Source organism: Hakea prostrata, chromosome 4 (assembly GCF_041222555.1).
Source record: "Hakea prostrata isolate BN-2017 chromosome 4, UWA_Hpros_2, whole genome shotgun sequence".
In the NCBI taxonomy this organism is placed as follows: Eukaryota; Viridiplantae; Streptophyta; class Magnoliopsida; order Proteales; family Proteaceae; genus Hakea; species Hakea prostrata.
In genome coordinates this window covers 53,462,260-53,485,017 of record NC_142603.1, presented here as the reverse complement: position 1 = coordinate 53,485,017, position 22,758 = coordinate 53,462,260, and the positions used below count along the sequence as shown (strand labels likewise).

The following is a 22,758-nucleotide window of genomic DNA, read 5'->3' as shown; positions in this document are numbered from 1 at the left end:
GCAGCTGCAATCAAAGGAGCTGTTATGTAAAAAAAAGAAAAAAAATAAAACCAAAGTACTGCAACAAGAAAAGAAAAAAAAAAAAACAAAATCTAAGGGGAAACCATAGATCTGATTATTGGAGCTGAAGTGGGGAAGAGGGAAACGGAGACGGGAGAGAAAACACCAGATTTGGTGTTTCTCGACAGGAAATGGATTGAGGCGAGGCGGAGATGGGAAGTGAGAAGCGGGGAAGGTGAGGTGGAGGGGAGAAGCAGAGATGGGAGATGGGAACCGCAACGGGGAAGTGAAGCGGAGGGGAGAAGCAGAGATGGGAGATGGAGGCGGCCGGGATGCGGGAAAGGAGGCGACCAGGAAAGAGACTAGAGAAGAGCGAAAGGAAACAGACGGGAGGTGGAGAGACTACCAGGCGAGCCTCTCCTCCTCAGGCGTTGCGATTGTGGGAGGCGGCGAGCTCTTTCTTATCTTTCTTATCTCTTAGAACAATTTTGTGGCCGACGTCTAAACATTGAAGGGTATCCACCGATATTTCGCCTTTTGAATTTAATGAATTTCTGGCTCATTACTTTCTCGGACCCATTTGATAATCACCAAGTGTTTCTATTTTAAGAAACACAATAAGTAATTCTTTTGGAAACAATAAGTAATTATGAGTATTAGTATAAATAAACAGTTTAAGAGTTTGATAAAATTTCTTTCTGGAAGGAAAAACAATAATGAGAAGTATTTATTCCATGCATGATTGGTAGAATAGTAAGATCCATACTTCTCAATGGAGTGGTCATGGGTTCGACCCTTGCGGACATAAAGCTCTTTCTGAGAATGTAATCAAGGTGTATGCAAGCTGGTCTGGATGAACCTCACACAAAAAAAAACAAAAAATCCATGTAAGTAAAGAAACTAACAAAGAAATAAATTTAAATTAAAAAAAAAAATCCTCCCAAAAATAGTTGCCCAAGAAACAAGAATTTCTCCTAATTCTTAAGTGGTGCACCTGCAAGGGTTTAAGGATCCGCGTGTCACGGTGTTACACATGACACCAACAACCACTATGTTCCTTTGAAAGGTAATGTGGGGGGACCTCCAAATAGAGTTCCAGATAACATTAGATTCTCCAGGAAAAGAAGCAAAGAGGACAAAGAGTGAGAACAATGCAAGGAAGGGATTGAAAATTGAAGAGACATAATGTAAACTTCAGCAAAAGCTGATGGTTTTGAGCTTCTAATTGCTAAATCAGGTGAGTTGATCCTTTATTATGACTTTGGATTTAGTATTGCTTTGGACAGACAACTTTTCACCCTACTTGCTTCTTCTACATTGCTCTCTTCATCTTATCTTGAAAGATGTTTTTCCTGGTAGCAATAGAAAAAGCCTATCAAAAAATGGAATGGCATGGCATGTGTTTAGCTTAGGGTTCATGTTGCTTCAAGTAAATTTTGCAAGGTAAATTAAAATTTATAAAAATTTATACTTCGAAAGACACTAATGACTTTTTGTTGAGTGACTAATGTTGTTTTTCAAAGCAAATTTTGGATATATTAGGTTTAAGTACAACAGTTGTCGAGAATGATATTCATGGAATTTGACATGATAAACCTAAAAATCCTGTTAAAACCCTCTCATACTGTGATAAAACTCTTACATTCATTGCTTCTACAACCCTAATGATAGGAGCCATTGGATTCTTCATTTCTTCTGTTTGTAATGATCAAATTTTTTCATCATTTCTATCTCTTTGTAAAAAGGGGTCTATATTCTTCATTTTCTCTATCACCGTTTATTAAGATGCTTGTTGATGCTATTTCTTCTTCAAGAATCCAATTTTATCAAATGTCTATAAGGTATTTTCTAATTCCAGAAACAGTTAAAACTGCTTTTGATATTTCCCAAAGAAGAAGCACTAATCGAATCATCAAATAGATCGTTACTCTACTAAGAATGATTTTTTTTCTTTTTTTTTAAAGGTCATATATGTTAGAAGGGAGGAACAAAGAGACCCAATAAACACTAGTAAGATGTAGGTCACTTTACTTAAATTATGAAATTTAATTAACTGACCCAATAAACTCTTATTCATGTGAATTCTGAGGATCATTTTTCTTTTTTGAGGCAAAAGGATCACATCTTATAAATAGTTAAAGATTGATTCGAGATTAATGTCATTGGAAAATATTTAAATTCATAGTGTTAGTGGTATGAAGGAATATTCTTGTGCTTTTATTCTCTAATAAATCCCCATTCATCAAATTTCTTAATAAAATAAAAAAGAAAAGAAAATTAAAAGTCAGTGGAGTTAATGGCAACATCAGCAAATAGTGAAGGGGACAAAGAGGAGGAATGTAGAAGTAGAAAAGAATGGTGGAAAACTTAACGGAATGGGAACCGTGGATGTTGACACCTGTTGATGTTAACACTTTGGAAAGCAAAAGGTGGATGCAGCTGCCAACTGCCAACTAATAAAAACATTCCACCTTCCCCATTGGCAGTATTTTGCTTTTGATGTTGTTTGTGGCTAAGCTCAAACTCACACATCAAAATTGAATTTTGCTTCAGTTAATGTGTAGGACTGTTCAGCTTGAAAAGTACAATCGTCGGATTGAGATCTCGATCAAAATTTTCAATCTTGATGGTTTGATGTGTTCAGCTGAAAAATGCAATCATCGGATTGAAATATCGATCGAGATTTTCGATCTCCACATTTGAAAGACAAGCGGTTGAGATTGAAATCAATATGTGATTTCCGTCAAACGTGTCTTGTGCATTCATTGTGCAGGACTAAAGCTCGATCCTCAACACGTTGCATTACACCCAATTACAAAATCAGCTAGCCACATGTCTCTTGGCTGATGGTTTTTTATTTTTTATTTGTTAAGATATACACTTGTGTAAATGGATACATAACAATCAACATGCATAAAAGGATAAATCCGATGCCAAAGGCTTCCGTATATGCAAAGTCTAGATAAAAATATCATAATATACATGTGCAACTTTATACATGAAAGGAGGAGTCCAAATCAACACCTTGCTAAGGCAATGATATATGTCATTCTACAATTTCCCACGACAAGTGAGACTTTAGATCTAAAGATCAACTCATCACATTCAATTGGAAATGGCGGAAGCTCTTCAAGCACAATGGTGGGAACCTCCAATGTAGAAGCAGTAGATCAATAAGGATTTGGGTTTAAACCTCCGTCTCCCCCCCCCCCCAACAAAAAAAAAAAATTCCCTAGGGCATATAGGCCCTCAATCCTTATGACTAATTCGATGATTGCTGGAAAATAAGAGGTTAATAATTCACCCAAGATTTAAAGTATGGGTATCGAGTGTCTTGTGGTTTAGGAGGTAAAACTCTCCCTTTTTGTGAACGTGGATCATATCCCCTGACGGGGGAGCACTCTGTGAAAAATATTAAAACATTAAAAAAAAAAAAACCCCATCATCCTAACGGAGTGGGCCCTTCTATAATTTGTGGTCAATAGGAGCACATGTCGGAGGAGATGACCCGTACTCTCTTTTCTCGCTTCTAAATTCATTCTAACAATGTTTACCCAAAAAAAAATGTAATTCTAACAATCGAAACTTAGAACTGCAAAAACCACCACCTATCTCCTAGTGGTACTCCAAACCATTCAAATTTTCACAGCATCTAGCATGATCCAAATACAAGCCCAGCCCACTAGTGAATCTTCTCACCTTCATGGGCCCTCAAAAGAATAAGAGGCCCAAACTTTACGTTCGTAATTTTGCAAAAATTCAGGGATAAGGATGAAAGTTAAAAGATTTTCGAAACCCAAATAAAACCCTAACCCTATTTCTCTACGCCTTTTAAAACCCGCAGCAGGCTTCTTCATATCCTCGCCATTCGCCTTTTAAAACCCGCAGCAGGCTCCTTCAAATCCTCGCCATTGGAAACCCTCAGCAATTGCTGGAGGTCTTCGTCGGCGACAGCGCTGTTGTTTTGTGATTTTGGATCTGTTCTTCATCTCTATATTTCAATTTGATAATTTCTTTTCTTTATTCTTTCTTTCTTTTTTGTTCGATATTTCGAAGATATGAATGCTATGATGATATTGTTAATCCCAGCTCATTATGAGACCTTCGGTTTTCCGTAGGTCAGGGAAAAGACTCTATAACATTAGTCTGAGCATTAGTTGATTCTTGTTTACAAATTTGTAGAGTTCGATAGGTTCAGATTTTAGTTTGATTTAGGTCTGTTGTTCCCGGTGATGATTATCTTTACCATGCTAATTCTGAAGCATATTGATGAAACTCTATTCTTTTAATCTCCTGAGGGAACTGTTTCAAAATTTTAATATTGTTTCCTCTTCTTCTTTTTTTTTTATAATTTTTCTTTTCCCTGGTTCTAATCGATCGATTCAGTAGCAAGTACTCGATACTTGGCGTTCTTTTCTCCTAAATGGCTTCAGATGATTTTTATGTGGCTCCGTCTCAATGGCCATCGCCTCAGTTTATTAGGTCTGCTTAAGGGCAAGAACTCCTTTTATTTCTTTTTCGTTTTTTCATTATTTATGGTTCATTCTGTTCCGCTGTTGAGTTCTAGAATTGTTGAACTTCTCTCGTTGTCGATGAATTACTGATGCTAGATTAAGCACATTCTACACAGTTCAGATAAACGTTGCCCTTCCAGAAACTCGCCCTTCCATACATTTTGCCTGTCTTGCAAAGGTTAGTTAAGGGCATGTTTGGTTTCATGAATTCAGAAGATTCAAAGAATTTGAGAATTATACTGTTTAGTTGTAAAGATTTTTAGATTCATGAAATTTAGAGATTCATGTAACCAAACAAGCCCTTAACCAAATATTTCATGACACAGCTGAAATATTTAATTTCTATACAATTACCTAACTCCCTAGTTTTTGAAATTTATAATTTTAAGAAATTAACTAGACTTAAGTACATTCCACACAAGTCCTAAATACGTGGGCCCTTCCCAGAAACTCGCCCTTCCATACATTTTGCCTGTCTTGCAAGATTAGTTAAGGACCTGTTTGGTTACATGAATTCAGATTTTAAATCTCTGGATTCATGAATTTGAGAATTATACCTGTTTGGTTGTAAAGATTTTTAGATTTATGAAATCTAGATATTCACCTTTTTATACTAAAAATGTGAATCTGTAGACTTATGGGTGAGGTGAAATTCAGGTATTAAAAAAGTTATACATTTACACATTCACAAAAATCACGTTTAGGATGAATCTACAGATTTCATACTCACAACTAAATATTTAATTTTATAAATTATAACTCCCTATATTTGAAATTTATAGCTTTGAAAATTTCAGACTCATGCACCAAACAAGCCCTAAATACGTGGGCAAAAAGTCATGGGGGTCCATGCGTTAATTATCTGAGTCTAAAGATTTTAAATTACAATCCACAAATTAAAAATTTCTTTCAAATCCTTAAGATAATTGTAAAAGCAGACCCTAAAGGTTTTGGGAGAAAATCTAGATCCTCTTATTCAGTGCACCAAATCTCTACCAAAAAAAATCTATTTGATCATGAGGGAAAGAAGTGCATGATCTAATCCCATTTGGGTACACAAAAGCGAATTTTGCAGTAAAGTATCAGAAATTGACCATCTCATATTCATAACTTCAAAGGTCCCATCCACAAATATTCTACTTTCCCTTTGTTGCTAAATAAACAAAGCAAATGATAAAAAACAGAGACTTTAAAATTTCACCTCAGAATCTGAAGACGTTTGATTACTCGCAGAGATTCATTGCTTCTTTTCTATCTAAATCTGATTGTGTTTTTTATTTTCATTTCTTTACGAATTGGGATAAAAGAGGGAGAAAAATATGAAGAGCATCGAAATGGCCAAGATTTGTAAAACCAAACCAAGTTTTAGATAATTTTGTTCTCTAAAACTACGTGTGGTTAATTTGGTAAAACATCATACAATATTACCTAACCTTGGAATTTTCCCAGAATGCCTTGACGAAATTCTAGAAAAGGAAGCATCTATGGGCTCCCCGCTAGATCATGGTCATTCTCTACCAACATCTATATCCATCTATATTCTTGTTAGGCATATGCGAAACACTGAGTTGTCTACGGTCTAAATGTAAAGTGGTGGTTGCCTGGATCCCATAATTAATCTGGACCATAGATAGCTCAGTGTTGTGCATCAATTGTGCAGCACTGTAGCTCAACCCCATCTATCCTCTTTGCCCAGGCAGTGCGCCTGCCCTTCCCCTCCCTTCTGGATGGGCACGTGGGCACCCGGGCAAGCCACATGTTGTCCATTTAGAGGGGCGGGAGATGGAGAGGATCTGGATTCATCCTCTACATCGGCAATGTCAAACAAGTTCCTCGTGCCTGGTTGGCAAATCCATAAAATTAAGTGTGTTCAATGCATTGTCTCTCTTCATCCATTCGTGGGCACATATGCTTAAATACTAAGTACAATCCTTCAATGAATTATGATCACTTCCTGCAAAGCTTTGGAAAAAGTAGCTATTTATAAGACTTCACTAAACTTACGTGACATTATGATGGGTATATATGCCCAATTATATTATTTTGCTCTCACAATAACATTCTCACCCTGCCAATGAGTAAATGTTGAGGAAGTGCGAGAGAGGGTGAGGATAACTCAACAAAAAAAGACAACCTTGGCTAGTGATAAGCACAATCCTGGTGAATGTAATTTTCATCATGTAATTTTCATCAAGCGACAGATGAATACTTTGCTATAAGCCATACTCCAAAACAAGCCTTAATGTGTGGAAAGATGCCATAAAGTCAGGGCTGACTAGTGGTGGCCCTCTCAAGATAAAATAAAAATAAAAAAAAATGACTATTGTTGGGCAGCACAACTGGAAAGTGAAGACAACAAACAACAGGCCCTACTAGAACCTTTAGCACCATCAGAGACCCAAGGACTTGGCAATTCAGGAGAACAATATCAAGACAAAATTAGAGTAGTTCTACTCAAGAAAATAATGGTTTTTTTTGATTTCAATAAATCACCAAGCGGGACCAAAGAAAAAAAATTATGCATGCATTCACAGCTCTCTTTTTAAACAGATGACCATAAATTCCAATTGGGAATGGTTATGAGGTTCACAGCCTAACCTATTTGAAGGAATATAACACAAAGGTACAAATTTTGGTCACAGGAAGCCAGCCCTACCAGATTACAGGATTACAACAATGTGGAGTATTGAGGAAGTGACTGCCATTTGACCAAAGGCAGATTGAGCTGAACCATGGCATGAGGGCAAGGGAGGGGGTAAGCCAGTCGATAAGGAACCTGGTTCAGAAAACCTGCTCATTTCACTTATGAGCCCACCTAAGTGCCAAAAATTTAGGAATGGTGATAATTCCAAATATAAACTGAAGTTGCTAAAGGGAGATAGGCAATCTAGTAAATGACCTGTGAAAACCGATAGAGAGGATATAGACAGACAAACTTGGAATCCAAATAAAAAAGGGGCATGGCAGGATTAGAGGAAATAAGACCAGCATCATTGGAAACTAAAAAGCATGAAGTAAAGGCCTAAGCGGATTGTAAAAAGGAAGAAGACTGGATGTCTTCAAAGCTGAATCCAGACCAGTCACAATAGAAACAGAATATGCTTCAACCTGAAAGAACTCAGTTGATAAAGCATCAATCAGCTTGCAATCTTTAATGTCAGGATGCTAATCCCTTGAAATCTGAAACCCAACTATTAATCACCCAAACGAACAACCAGGAAATTAAGATTAGATTACTGAACTAGTATCCAGAGGTAGACAGCAGTACAGTTCTGAAACTGCCTGTAGAACTTATAAATCAGATAAGTTTTTCATCTTCAGATTCAGCAATCTGATTTGCGCCAGGATTTATGACCAAGACATAAGATATAAAGCCAAAAGATTTTGGTTATAGGGAGATCACATCAAACTTACAGACTGCTACAATCATCCATTAGCAAGGCACAATGAAGAGAGCTTAAGGGATCTGATGTAGAATGGATGATGCAGATCCATCACCAAAGAGGCCTTTCTTTCATCAGAAGACAACCTAGGTTGATATATGTATGGCTTTGTTCTTCATTGGATGGGATTAGTAAGAAAAAAGAGGATAAATATAAATATAAAGTAAGAAAATGCAACTTGTTTCATTAGTTTAGTTAGACCTATTCTGAATCTATTTGCTTCATCATTTCAGTTTCCCAGCTAGTTTGGTCACCTAATAGGCTTACAATTGGGTTAAGCTTTTCCCTTTAATAGGAGCCAATTTTTGAGCCCTCCTATATAATGTTGTAGTAGGGTACCTTATCAAACACAAATTTGATTAAAAGAATCGCCTGGTTGCAAGAGCTGCTGTTGCTTCTCTTCTCCACCGTAAGAAGTTGGCTATTTTTTTGGCGGAGGGTGTGGTGGGGGTCAATATCCAACTGTCCTAAAGAGTCATACCCAATAGGGTACAATCAAACCTAAGCTCCGGTGAGTAATTTCCAGTTCTTCTTTCTCAATCATCTTCTTCTTCCTCCACCCTTTTTTTCTCTACTTACTTCTGGTTGGCTGCTGCTACATCCATTTGAACCTATTTCCTTCATTGTTAACATTCAAAACCCATCCCATAATTAGTTGGAAAGAGAACACATCTTCCTAACCCTCTGGTTCATCATCTCAACAGTCCCTAAACCTCCATTAAAGCACCTTAACAGAAAAATCTGCAGCTAAGAACTTCTTTGGCTTATAATCCTCAGTTTGGCTTCTCCTTTTGAGGAAGTCATCTACACTAGGCTGCCTTCATTCCCTTTGTTCCCTCAAATTGCAGCCCGAGAGTCAAACCCTAACCCACTGACCTCTATAACCTAAAAATCCTCATGGCCTCAACCACCTTCTAAATTTTAGGAGTTGTCCAAATCAACCCAAGCTTCAATCAATCCTAGATTCCTTCATGCCCGTCACTCCCTCATAGTCCTACACCTATTAAGTCACCCTACCAGCACAAACAATTGCAATCAGACCTGGCCGAAATTGACACTGTTTTGGTTCCTCTTTGAGATCAGATTTGGGAATATTGCCCTTGTTTGGTTTGCCAATACAAGGGTACATCAATGGAATACAAGGAGACGGAAAGGAACAGAATAACAAAACTAAGAACAAGATTTGAAAAGAGAAAACAGGTAACCGGATCCTGCCACTGCAGGGTGTACGGAGGGCCATAATATACGCAGCCTTTCACCTGCTTTTCTACAGACGCCCTTCTAGACTCAAACCAGCAACAACACAGAACATTAACTATAACCTAAATTTTCTATACAGAAACTATTTTTTGGCATCACTGTTCAACTATCATTAATTGTTATATATGTATGATCAGTCCATGTGCTAAAGCTTCCTAATAAAGACTCTGCTTGTCTCAGGGTGCTTGGCTTGAACCACTCCCTATTGGCTAAGTACAAAACTAAAGATTGCCAAAAAACAATATGAAACTGCTCCAGTCTAGGGAGGTCAGGCTTTGCAGTGTGATTAACATGGTAATTTTCTCTGCCTCCCTTCCAGACATTCCATTCGCGCAAGGCTCCCTAAAGGAACACACTAAGGCTGAGATGCGTCACTCCCTGATTGCACCCAAACACAGCATTGGTAGAGTGCATCAAATGTTCATAGACATGTTCTTATGTTTGTGAATTTCGGGGGAGCAACAGAACCTATCTTCTATGACTAAATCAAACTCACAACACAAAAGATAATTAAAAATTAGCACAACTCTTCCCCCCCCCCCCCCCCAAAAAAAAATAATAATAATAATAATAATAATAATAATAATAACAATACTAATAATATGATGGGTGTCCCATGACAAAGCTCATGACATTCTTTCATCCTAATGCAAGTTGAGCCTATTGTAGTATCCCAGACCAACAGCGTCTCTTACTACATGTACTTTTTGGTTGAACCATAGCTAGATTCTTAGTGTGGATTGTGTTAGGATCTATATAGATTACATCAAGTGGGAATTGATCATAATTTAAACATGTCAGCCTTCTGATTTCATTCCCATCATTAAGGATTCCTCTGTGTAGAAGAACATAAAAGCTTCAATGTTTCAAAAGTCTCAATTAACATCTATTCAACAAATTTCGATCCCAATTTATATGGCTGAAAATCCTAATCAACAGCAACCAGACATCATGATGCAGATCTAAAGACCTACAACATCAAAAACCCAAGAAGCTGTCCAAGTAATGTTAGCATTACTAGTACATTGATCTGCCTATACTTTCTTTTTACCTCTAAGGGTTATAATTTGTATAATTGAGCCCTGGTTCAACCTAGTTCAGCGGGTCTATTTTAAGTTGTCATGTGACCTTTAATTAAGTCACATGACTGGTGAGTCATTAGCATGTACTCTTGGACCACCACAGCTGCCCTTGAATTATAAGGGGGGTCGTGTTTATTTAGCTCTATTACCTATTCCTATTATTATCGGGGATTATCCCCCTAGGTTCCACAAAAACTGTTTCTGCCTTATTTCTTGCGAGAGACCCTTTGATGCAGACCAGCACCGGATTTGCTCATTTCCCTTTAAAATCAACCAAGGCTTGATAGGAATGGGTATTGGGCCTTTGTTTAATAACATTCAGGTGGCCAAAAATTTATTGTCTAGGCCAAGTATGAAAATAGGTGAGTTAATTAGTTTAATTGGTCTAATTATGTAAATTCTCCCAAACTTAAGTTATGAGGGCAGCATAGTGTTTTCTTGTGTTTTTATTGTGGTTCCAAGTATCCTATTCTAAGTCACTTAGTTTCTATTTTGATTTAGAGTTTAGGAGTTCAAATTAGATTAGAATTCTAGCTTATTATGTATAAATAAGCCCCTCCACTCAATGGGAAGGGACCCTAGATTCTCTCCAAAACCCTAAAACCTGCAACTTCTTTTTTTTCTTCTTTTTTTCCATTCTACCCATGAGAAATTCTCTATCATTTGTAGACATCAGCCCCTCAACAGTGGTAAACCTCAATTTCCCTTTACACCATCACAACTGTTCAATATTTTAATCGAACCACCCCCTTAGGGACCCCCAATCTCAAACTAAGTTTCACCCCAAACTGAAACTTAGAGGCCCTTAATCTCTAACTCCCCTTTTGAGACTCCTAGCCAGTCCAACTCAATCTGGTTCTGGTTTATGATCCCGCACTTGGTCCTCATATTGAAGCGGCACCATGTCACCTCTGATTCAATTCAGAGTTCTCCTTTGCAGCTGTTCAGTTCAACCAAGACTTAGGTACTTGGATTATCAGTTAAATCAACAAGATAGTCAGATTGTTTTTAGGCTGAAACACTTGCATATTTTGTATCACAAATGGGTCCTCCGGGTTGGACTGTTACAGGTTTCCTAACCTGATGGTTTGATGACCTGAACACACCGGCTGCTTTGCAGATAATCCTCACAAAAGAAGCTAAATCTGATACCCTTTCTCCTTCCAGCTTTTGTTGCTCAAACTTCCAATATCCATGAATCTTCTTCCACATTAGTTTTCCCTCCTGATCTCTCAAATGATAATCTATTCAAATGCACGACTGCAACACCATCTTTGAAACCTTTCACTGATTACATTCACTTACCTATTTAAAATGCAACTATAAATTATCTTATAACCTATTACCAAAGAGACCTAATTATCTGTTGCCTATGATATTAAAACTCATTCTGTTCCATTCTCTGTTGCGAAAGATCCTATAATTCATTCGTCAAAACTAGCAATTTCAGTAGCTTATATTAGATATTATTACATTGCAAGCCATGTTACTACTTGCCAGGTGAAAATAGAAAAATCACAAAAGTTCAAAGTTCAGCATCTGCAGAAAAATCAAATTAACGAGCATCTTGCCAACAAATTCTAAATTTTTAATTCATTAAATAAATGATGAAAAATACTGTACTTAGACTTTGTACATAGAAATCTTTTAAGGGCAATTTACAGTGCGAGTGAGAAGAGACATACATAGATACAATAATAAAAAACGAAACTACTTTTAACATATATTGACAAATAAAACCCCTTTGTAGAAGTATTTGATGCTTCATATCCAGTTCACATCGACACCAATCTCATTGGAACCTTATCCCTAGAAGGATCGCCGATCGCAACTGCCACAATTCTGACGAGCTTCTTGAACGCAAAGTGCAAGCAATTAGAGAAGGCAATCCAGCAAATTACCTCGTAGAAAAAATCCAGAGCATGATGAAATGAAGACGAATAAGAAAACTCCTCCGAACCAAAACCTCCATATCCGTCGAAATTCCATCCTCTTCCCCCGCTGCCCCCGCTACGGCCCCCGCCAAACGGACCATCGTCGCCATCGCCGAAGAATCCATCCTCCTCGCCGTCCTCAGGATCTCCTGTAGAACGCTTTCTTCTCGTACGCCTCTGATGCCTAGTAAACGTCCGAGGAATGATCCTATAGGTATAAGATCTGACTGCTGGAGGAGCAGTAACAGCGGAAACTGAGAGAACTCCGGTGGCATAAGACAATTCGGAGGACGAACCGCAGAGAATAGAATTGCTCTGAAGGATACAATTTGTAAACTCTAGACCGTGAGATGCCGCCGAGACCTCCATGATTACAGGCGCAGATCGTAAAATTTGTCAAGAAGTTCTGAAAGGCGATCAGTGTTATTGAAAATTCAGGGGAGATTAGAAGTGCAGAAGAATCCGATTTGAAGAGGAAAAGGAGAAATTCTCAATCTCTTCCGCTTCCCTTGGTTAAGAATTTCTCAACGCAAAGCAAACACAAAACTCCATCGACCGAAACCAGGACCTGTAAACTAGAAGCCTGAAACTCCACAAGTGTAAACATTAGAAAAGCGTGTTTTACACTTTACTCCAACCTAACGAGCCAAACTCCTCAAGCAATCACAGATTCGGGGAACCGGGATCGGATGTGCCGATCTAGGTCAAACCAGGATATGGTTAGATATTATTTTTTTTTCGGTAGAAAATAAAGGATATTATTGAAAAGAAAAACAACTATTACAACCTACCCCTAACAAATCAAACAATAAAAGCCATTAAATAAGGGGGAGGGAGCTAATAGTTAAGAGTGAGAACACTATCGTTCGCTAAAGAATCCGTCACCATATTGGTTTTGTGTAGAACATGCCTAAACGAGATAGACTCAAAAGATTCTTTGAGGTGGAAAATATCTGCAACTATTGGGTATCGTGACTTTGGGAGGGAATTTTGTAGGATATTAATGATCGTTTGGTTATCAGATTCTACCTCAATACTTGCTAATTTAAAATCAAAAGCCCAGATTAGTGTTTAACGAACGGCTAATGCTTCCAACTTAAGGATATCCTGAGCTTTGAACAAAAAAGCATGTGTCATTCGTAATCTCTCACTATCCTCAATATCCTATTACTCGTCTGTTGTGGAAAAGCAACCCATTTACATTTAACTTAATTTGAGGATGAATAGGTACCACCCATTTAATGTTGTTGTGACTTTTGAAAGTGAAAATTTCTTCATTTTGTGGGCAATAGAACTAGAGGCCTTTTTCCAGTTTGAAAATGTTCTCATGAGTCTATTAATCTGATATAAACTTTCCAAAATAACTAAATAGCGGTTAGGTATCTAGAATATGGAAGGATGAGATCTTATAGAAATAATTCAAATTAAGAAAAGATAAAGATAAAATATTTTGCCAACGCAGAGCTGTTCTAGTAGTGAAACCAACACCTCTTAGTGAAGAGGTCGTTGGTTCGTCTCTAGTTAAGGCATATTAAAATCCTCATTCCTCGGCTTAATAAGCCCATTTGTACAAAAAAAATAGATAAATTTTTTTTACTTATTATGCCTAATGGTTAGAACTTGATAACTCACCAATTGTTTATGCTTCTACTTCTTGAAGCAACAAAAATAAAAAACTATTTTTCGAGTTTTATTAAACTGTCCTAAATCTTTCTGGTGGATTTAAATTTTATTTTCCGGGTGAAACAAGAAAACAAAACAAGTCAATAGTGGGTTTTTCACACAAGGTTAATCTTGTCCTTTGAGAATATTTAACTTGCTTATGTAACACTTAACTATGATTTCCTAATGACAAGGGACATCTTTGGTATGTTTTTACCCTATAAGGGGTCTATTGATAAAGTAACTCAAGGGGTGGTGCTGAGAATTCCCCATTTTCAAACACGGGGGAGGGAAGGTGTGAATAGAGGTTCAAAATTGAGATCTCCTTCAACTTACTAGATTTATATAGGAGGTTGCAATAGTGTCACCACTATGCTAAGAGCAAATCCACATTGTAATGTGTTTGGTGCAAGGGATTAAATCCAAGTTCAGTATCGATATTTGTTGAAACCATTTTGAATCAGATTGGCAGTGGTAGAAATCATCTTCCATCAATCGGAAAAAAATACTCAAAATCCATATTTTACTGGATTGTTTGTATTGGTTGTGAAAATAATTACATTAAAAATAAGATACGCAACATTTTTTCCTATTTTTGTCACATCAAATCAATCACAAGAATTGGGAGCCATATGCCCATGTAATTGGAAGGGAAGGTGTGGAGGTTCGAACTTAAGGCCACCTTAGATTTACTACTTCCACATAGGTGGCTGACATAACTATGCCAAAAACACATTTGCATAAGATGTGCAACTAGTATTGACACAATCTCACAAGAATTTTTGACAAAGAAATGGATTATTCATTTATTTTGGATGAAGGACAGCCAAATGTTGAAGTAAGATTAAAAAAATATAGGGTAATTTTCATCTGGACCCCCTGAGGTTTGATCCAGGTCATTTTTAGTCTAGTTTAAGTTTTCTTTTGCATATGGCTCCCCTGTAGTTTTAAGAAATGATTAAATAAGGACACACTTAATAAAAATAGCTAGTTTAATAAATTTTGTGACGAAAATACACTTCTTTCCTTTGGACCTATTTTTATTATTTTTATTTTTATTTTAATTTATTAAAATAGATATTACCAAAATACCCTTCGGTTCACCCTCTTCACCTCTTAGCTTCTCATCTTCTCCTCCTCCACCTCCAATTCCACCACCACCACCACCATCACTTGCAACTGCAATTGATGAACCGACAACACCAGAATCGCCTTCATGGTTCCGAGAAGCAGTAGCACCACTTGAATTCTCTGACAAATCAGAAATCATCTTTTGTTCGTCCTTCCCGCCCTGCAAAGTTATAAAACCCCTCGTAATTTGATCTGCAAAAACTCGCAGAAGTTTTGTATCTGATTTTGTTGCGAATGGAATTGGTTCATTTAATCTCCAGACGTGTTGTCTTTTAAGTGAAGAGCAGAAGCCTTTTCTTCTACATCGTATGGATGCAAAGAATATTCTCGGCTTGCCTAAAACCCCTTTCTTTGCATCTCAAGAGAAGAGACCTTGTTCACAGAAGGACTCTCAGAGAAAGCCTGATGGCATTTATCGGGATTTTTTTTTTCTTCTTTCCTTCAATTGGTTGCTTCTTCTCTGATTTTACTTTATTAGGATTCCCAAGTTCTAGGCTCATGCGATTACAGGTGGTTTGGTGCCGCTCATGCCTTTCAATCGACGACGTTTCTGCATTCTCAGTCGGACAAATAAAAGGCAAGACATTATTAACGAGTTCCATTATTAACGAGTTCCTCTCGAGTTTTGATTTAGGTTCTTACCTATGCCGAATATTCGTAAATTATGGTTTTTCAGTTGCTAAATGTATGGCTTTCTAGATGAGTTTTGAAACTTACGGTAGTTAGACCTTCGGAAATTACTGAAAATGCCTACTTTATTGCTAGGAAAAGGGAAAACTAAAACTAAAATAATAAAAAGAAGTCCAAAGGATATGCGGGTATTGTTGTCATAAAATTTATTAAACTAACCATTTTTGTTAAGTGTGTCCTTATTTAATTATTTCTTAAACCACAGGGGAGCCATATGCAAAAGAAAATTTAAATTGGATTAAAAGTGACCAGGACCAAACCTCAAGGGTCCAGATGAAAATTACCCAAAAGTATAATATTTTTATTTTTATTTAATCTGAATCGTTGGATGTGATTAATGGACACGTGTCATTCATCAGAAAGAAATGGACGATCTATTTGTCGACTTCATGAAAATCCTCACATATCAATTTTTTATGGAGAAAGGGTTTGGATGTTTTCATCGTTAGATTGGAATCCCACACCTCGACGAGACGCCAAACCCTGAAAGTCACTCGCCCGGCTACCCTAGCCAGTTAGGTCGGGGGTATAAAACCCTTTCTGTTCTCATAGTGGCTGCATTTCTCGTTCTGCAACGGCTGGGGAGGAAGACAACAACTGAGCGACGCAATGGTGTCGTTAAAGCTTCAGAAGAGGCTTTCTGCCAGTGTTCTCAAGTGTGGAAGAGGGAAAGTCTGGCTTGATCCTAATGAAGGCAACGAAATCTCCATGGCCAATTCAAGTACGCTTATCCTTCTTCTTTTTACCTCTGTATCTCACGCCTTCGTTTTTCTTTTTGTTGGTTACCTGCGTAGGGCGATTTTCGTTCGATTTCTCGAACGGATTTTATTTTATCTTCAATTGTTCTGTGTTATCTTCAATTCCTGTTGATAAGTTTCTAATAGATCGAGGCACAGAGATGCTCTGCTACTTTCTTCTCGCTTTTCTTTGTTAAGTTGTGACTAAATCTGCTGCTTTTTTTAATTTTGTTTGCCAGTTCTATTTCAGCAATTTTCAGTTGGCTTGGATTGCAGTTTTATTACTAGTATCAGTGGAAAAAAAAAACTAGGCATCACTTTAGAAGTATTACCATCATGGTACCACTCATCTCCTAGCCTTGAACACTAAACCCTAACTAATAATTAGCTTGTAAAGCTTAACCTTTTTTGATAGGGATGTAGTTTATGGAAGAAAAATGCAAACATACGATGTCGGTTATTGCTGGAATTGAATTTATCATGAAGTAGGTCACTTAAAAAAGTTGCAGGGCGGTTGAGTTGAACGCTTCAGGTCAGTTTGAGATAGATGGACGCATGCACACACAAATGATCTGGTATTTTATTTGTTTTATTGTCAATAGGGCCTTTATAGGATGAGTAAATCTTTACTATTTTTTCCTCTTTGTCCATTTTACTTCAGAAAATTTATTTTGGAACGTTTTGAAGTTTTATTACCTTTAAGTCCATTTTTCAAATTACTTTTAAAGAGAATCATTATTCTTTTTCTGCCTTTCTATTGACCATGTTTTTCTTAATCAAGTAGAAATGTATCAGACAGTTGAGATTGACGTTGAAATGATTTCCATACAGAATATGCATTGGGTTTCTCTAATTTTGTCAATTTAATGTGCTTTTTAAAAAAAATATAATTCATTGTGGCAGTAAAGTTTTATGTTCAACATGTTTAATTGCAACTGTAATGGTGTTTGTTATCATCATGTGATCTTTAGAGGTCAGTGCTATTGGATGTACATTGAACCAGAAGAAGTTGTACTAGCACAGACTGCTGATTGGTGGGACAGAGTATAATAGCATAGATGTTGATTCTGTTTGTTCAAAAACTATTCCCACTTTTGAAAATTAGTGTCTGATGAAGAATGGGAATATAATACTGATGCGAGGGTTTCTAAACTGCTTCCATGATTCAAAGTGAGGAGGTTACAATGATAATTCTATCATCTGTTACTAATGAGTTAGTTAAGATAGCTACTGTAGTTCTAACTTTTGTTACTAATAACTAGATCCTGACATGATTGGTGTGTCCTTTGTGGAAGGAAATTGCAAAAGGAAGATATGGATATAACTCGAAAACCTATTCCAGCTTTATATCGTGGTTTTTGAGTTGCTATCAGTTATTCTTTTCTTCTGTAGCCTTGTCCATCTCTCTCTCGTACTGTTTTTATTTTATTTTGGGGGGGGGGGGAGAGGGAGATGATTCCATATTTTCCATAAGGATTGGATATAGTCCAGGTTTTTCTTTCAATTTACTAATTGCTAACCCACTGCAGGGCAAAACATAAGAAAACTGGTGAAGGATGGTTTCATCATCAGAAAGCCAACCAAGATACACTCACGCTCACGTGCACGCCGGATGAAGGAGGCCAAGAGAAAGGGACGCCACTCTGGTTATGGTATGCTTTGCAATGCAAACCCCACACAACAGTTGTATTATATTATTGGTTACTCCCTATCTTTCTTGTGTAAATGTGCTGATGCCATGTTCCCAGTTTTATAAACTTGGATCCAAATAGTTCCTGAAATTATGGAAATGCTGATATTGTTTTGACTACTACTGGTAGTCTTCTCAATAAGAACTGCTGAGAAATGGAAGCCAGTCCATTTTCTTAGTTCTATTAGAAACTTCAGTTGTTCCTTCTGGATCAGCATTTTCAGATAAAAATGATTTGATTAATGCCATTCGGCAGTCTGCTCACTGAGAAGGGATTGAAATACTTGGCCAGTAACACTGGTATGGGCATGTCCAAAGGAGGCACCTGTAAGGAAGAAGAAGAGTGATAAAATCCGACTAGATGGAGCTAAAAGAGGCAGGGTAGGCCTAAGTTGACTATTGAAGTGTAAGAAAATGTGTGTGCTGATAAAGATGTCTGGAGAGATTAGGACCTGTGTGGGTGGATCCCATATAGAGAGATGTTACTGGAATGCTATCTTGATTGGGTCCCCTAATAATACATGCATAAATTTATTGTTGCTCCATTAGTTGTTTGTTTAGCAGCAATGGTGCCATCTTTAGACTCTAGTCTGTAATGTTTGCAGGTAAACGCAAGGGTACACGGGAGGCAAGATTGCCAACAAAGATTCTCTGGATGAGGAGGATGCGTGTGCTTAGGCGCTTGCTCCGTAAATACAGGGAAGCGAAGAAGATTGACAAACATATGTATCATGACATGTACATGAAGGTTAAGGGTAATGTCTTCAAGAACAAGCGTGTGTTAATGGAGAGTATCCACAAGTCGAAAGCTGAGAAAGCAAGGGAGAAGACATTGTCTGATCAATTTGAGGCTAAACGGGCTAAGAACAAGGCAAGCAGGGAAAGGAAATTTGCTAGAAGAGAGGAACGTTTGGCACAGGTAAACCCTTGCAAGGCATTTGTAATTTTATGAGATAGTGTTTGGAAATTCGATGGTTAGAATCAATCGTGCATTAGAATGTTGAGTTTCTAATTAAACTCATTGCTGCTCGTGTATAGGGACCCGTGGAGCGAGCCCCACCAGCATCTGCACCTCAAGCAACTGAGTGAGTCTTTTTAATCCGAACTGTAATCCAATTTGGATGCCCCTACGGCTTTCAAGTAATTGTTCTGCTCTTTCTTTTGTTGTAGGGGAGGAGCTAAGAAGACCAAGAAGTGAGAAGTCAGTTCGTTTTGGTTCACTTTTGTCAAATTTCAATCCTTTCATTTTGTTTGTTCATCTATATCTTGTATTTCGAGAGAGACAGTTTGACTTTTTGAAACTTAGCTTAGTCCGAGTCGAAGTGTGTTTTAGTTTATAATGATGTTATTTGGCTATTTCCCATTAACTTACATGCAAAGTAATACTTCACGGGTTTTTACGTGCTGCCATGTTTTGATTTACTGAGTCACCTTCATCTTTTTTTGCTTTTATGCGAAGGTAGATGTCTAATTTTTACCTGAGTGAGATGAACCGCTTCAACAAAATATTAAACGAATATATTGTTTATGTGCACATGAACAGAGTAGTCTTTGATTCAACGATCTACGGCCTTTTTATCCATTTTTTTATTGTCCTGAATTATCCAATCGTTTTCCTGTTGATTGTCCGCTACAATCTTTGTGTATTAAGACTTGGCTTTTTCGTCTGAATGGCATCCAAGAGGATATTAATGGGGTATGTCATACCTACATATATGTTTATAATACTAAATGATCGGTTCTGTAAACCACTAAGATTGATACCATGAAATGATCGGTTCTGTTAAAACACCTCTTTCTTATTGAAGAAATCAGGATAAGACGTCAAGAGTTTTTGACTCATTTTAGTGATGGATAATAATTTCATACCCCAATATATATAGATCAGTTACAAAAAATTAAAAATAGAAAACTCTATTAAAGTAAAGGGCTCCGGTGATCTATGAATGAATTACAGAAAATATTGCTCTTCCACATAGCGGATCTCAAACAAAAGCTGGGTTAAATCAAATGGACTACACGCAGAAGATGCTTGAAAATGGCTTATCTTTACAGACCATACAATCTGTATGCAACCAGACAAACTTAAAAGTTTCACAGCGTCAGCAGCATATTATACAAGTGTGCTTCATCCCCCTTATATTCTCCTCTTTTTTTTTTTGGGTTTAGGGTTGGGGGCGGGGGACTCTGTAAAATAATGTACAGGTGGCTCATAACTTAGTAAATCCACATCCCTTGAAATTCTTGGATACGTCTTCCGGCAAAATAGTGAAAGAAACCTACTCTCGCTCCCACAGGCCTTTTAAGCAGAAACCCACTCTTTGGGCACCCATTAGGACACCACTAATAAGTACATGGGACTTTCCAGCTCACTGCAGATTATCCTCATCCGTCAGTGAAGCTTGCATAAAATTCCAGGCTCACCAGCTTTCCTCCTCATGTAATAGAATGCTGAAAAAAAGAAAAAGACACATGAACCAATGTTATAAAGGAACTTAATTAGTTAATATAATTGTAACCATGGTCCGTGATTCAGCCAATTGACTACTCATAGAACGCCATAGCTTGGACTAAAACATACATGTTTGGTCAGAAACAAATGAAGCATATACTCAAAACTGATGATGGCATTACCATTAGGTCTTTGTTTCTCAAACATTAAAGCATCTGTAATCGCTGACTACAGTTGGTAAACGAAACAATACCAGTAATAGACAACCCAGTCCTATAGAGTGAGATAGGCATGCAATATTGACCAAAAAAACAAAAAAAGGAAGAAAGAAAGATAGGCATGCAATCATTTATTAAAGTTTGGACAGCTACGAATGTTTCAACAAGAAATTCCATTGAATAAGTAAACACCACTAGAGGTAGTAGTAGTGACAACCATAGGAGACGCATCACACTGAAGTTAAACAATCCATCATTCTCCCGTCTTCCCTCCACAAAACTGTCTTTTGTCTTAAGATTCTAAAAGACACAACAAGAAAGAATGTAGAATAACTAAAAACTCATGTTGACTAATACAAAAGAGAGTCGAAGGCAATTGGGTGATATATGAAGGATAGACGACAAAAAGGAGGAAGAACATGTGTCAGGGCCAATGACTTGGTTAAAAAAGCAGTTCTACCTGCATAGGTTATTTAGTCATGGATGAGGATGATGACTAGCTGTCGAAAATAGTTCAGAAAGACAAGAATTGTATTATAGGAGGTGGCAAGATTAGTGACACTCCGTGACAGCAAGTCACTAGCTCCATTGATATTTTGCTAATGTTGGCAATTAATTGGGCCCATGGAGGTTTGACATATTTCACCTACATGGATCAACTATATTTCCACCAGGAGTAATGCTGAAAGCATGGTATGTACCGCATGGTTGACCAATGCTGAAAATATGGAATGTACAGTATGGTTAGACTTGCCACCATGAGTACAGTGTTGAAAGTATGGTATGTCTAGCATCCACCAAAACCACTTGTACTAGTCCATTCCTCCAACTGACCCACATCCTCTCCCAAGAAAGGCAGACCATGACATTACCACTGTCATTAGCAACAATCACAGTACTTCCCTTTGAAGATGAATACGGATCAGAGTGAGCAGGAATGCGAAAAATGCCTGAAGCAGCCTTTTCAACACCAAGAATCTGGCTTCAAGTGGCTGCAACTCAGGATCAATTCAAAAGAATTCTGCCAACTGAAACCCAGTCTTTTGTAAATCAATATACATCTACGGTAAGAGGGTCGATAAAAATTAAGTTTCTCCCATGTTCCCTTAAAGGCACTAATCGATTATTTAGCAGATTTGTCTCCCTGCTTCAAGTTAAAGATATTTTCATAGAGATCATTTCTACAAGACATGATCCATTAGAGAAACTTTCTTTCAAGTCATCTTATACTCCTGCAGATCCAATATCAATTAGACCTATATTCCTTTGAAATCAACATATGGTCGATGGATATGCGTGTTGGGCCTGTCTCAGGCTTGTGTGGTCATGGGTTCATATATAGGCTAGGTACAAATGAGTTAGTTCAATTGGTCTAATTATGTAAATACTATCCAACTTAAGTTATAAGGGCAAAATAACCTTTCTCATGTTTTTATTTCAGTTTTAAGCATGGTTGGAGAACACTCGAGATCTCATCGAGATCGGCAAGATATTTCTCCTCATTTTGCGAGAAGAGACAATGTGCTCAATCACATAGGAATACAATAGAGACGGGAAGACACAGCGTGATAAATATTTTGATTATGAGAGTTTTTGTGGGGTAGTATAGGTCAAAAGAAATCCACTTGATTTCAGACTAGGTACAACCTGAAATCATTATTCCCTTTGGTTTGTGCAACCAAAAGGTTTTTCCCAGGGTCTCCAGGAAGACTGAAGCAATCTGAGATTGTATCAAGAATTATGTATTGTAAGAAAAAAGAAAAACAGGGGGGGGGGGGGGAGAGAGAGAGAGAGAGAGAGAGAAGAATATTCAAGGGAATTGCATGCATAGAAATTCACAAAATACATGATCTGATTCAGGTCATAATCCATATGAGATTCCCAAAGTTGCAAATAGAGGATGGATGACAAAGAATTGAAGAATTACAGACAATGCCCAAAGAGA

At 37.5% G+C, this 22,758-nt stretch overlaps 2 protein-coding genes and 2 non-coding genes across 4 annotated transcripts in view; 3 read left to right on the top strand and 1 right to left on the bottom strand.

Annotated features, from left to right (window-relative positions):
* Positions 1 to 4,057: 4,057 nt before the first annotated feature.
* LOC149019609 (small nucleolar RNA snoR69Y) lies at positions 4,058 to 4,158 on the top strand. Its single transcript, XR_016173304.1, has one exon. It is a non-coding gene; the product is annotated as a small nucleolar RNA snoR69Y (small nucleolar RNA).
* Positions 4,159 to 4,222: 64 nt separating this feature from the next.
* LOC149019608 (small nucleolar RNA snoR53Y) lies at positions 4,223 to 4,304 on the top strand. Its single transcript, XR_016173288.1, has one exon. It is a non-coding gene; the product is annotated as a small nucleolar RNA snoR53Y (small nucleolar RNA).
* Positions 4,305 to 16,264: 11,960 nt separating this feature from the next.
* LOC149019607 (large ribosomal subunit protein eL19z) lies at positions 16,265 to 19,565 on the top strand. The gene is made up of 5 exons (XM_089153585.1): positions 16,265 to 16,437; positions 17,983 to 18,105; positions 18,749 to 19,062; positions 19,182 to 19,228; positions 19,314 to 19,565. Exons 1-5 carry the CDS (start codon positions 16,326 to 16,328, stop codon positions 19,339 to 19,341), a joined length of 624 nt encoding a protein of 207 aa, XP_089009711.1. The 5' UTR covers positions 16,265 to 16,325; the 3' UTR covers positions 19,342 to 19,565.
* Positions 19,566 to 20,441: 876 nt separating this feature from the next.
* LOC149019605 (splicing factor Cactin-like) overlaps positions 20,442 to 22,758 on the bottom strand; it is a 42,956-nt gene continuing 40,639 nt past the window's right edge. The window contains exon 15 of the mRNA XM_089153584.1: positions 20,442 to 20,594. The gene's annotated coding sequence lies outside the window, so the exon portion shown is untranslated. The remainder of the gene's footprint in view (positions 20,595 to 22,758) is intronic.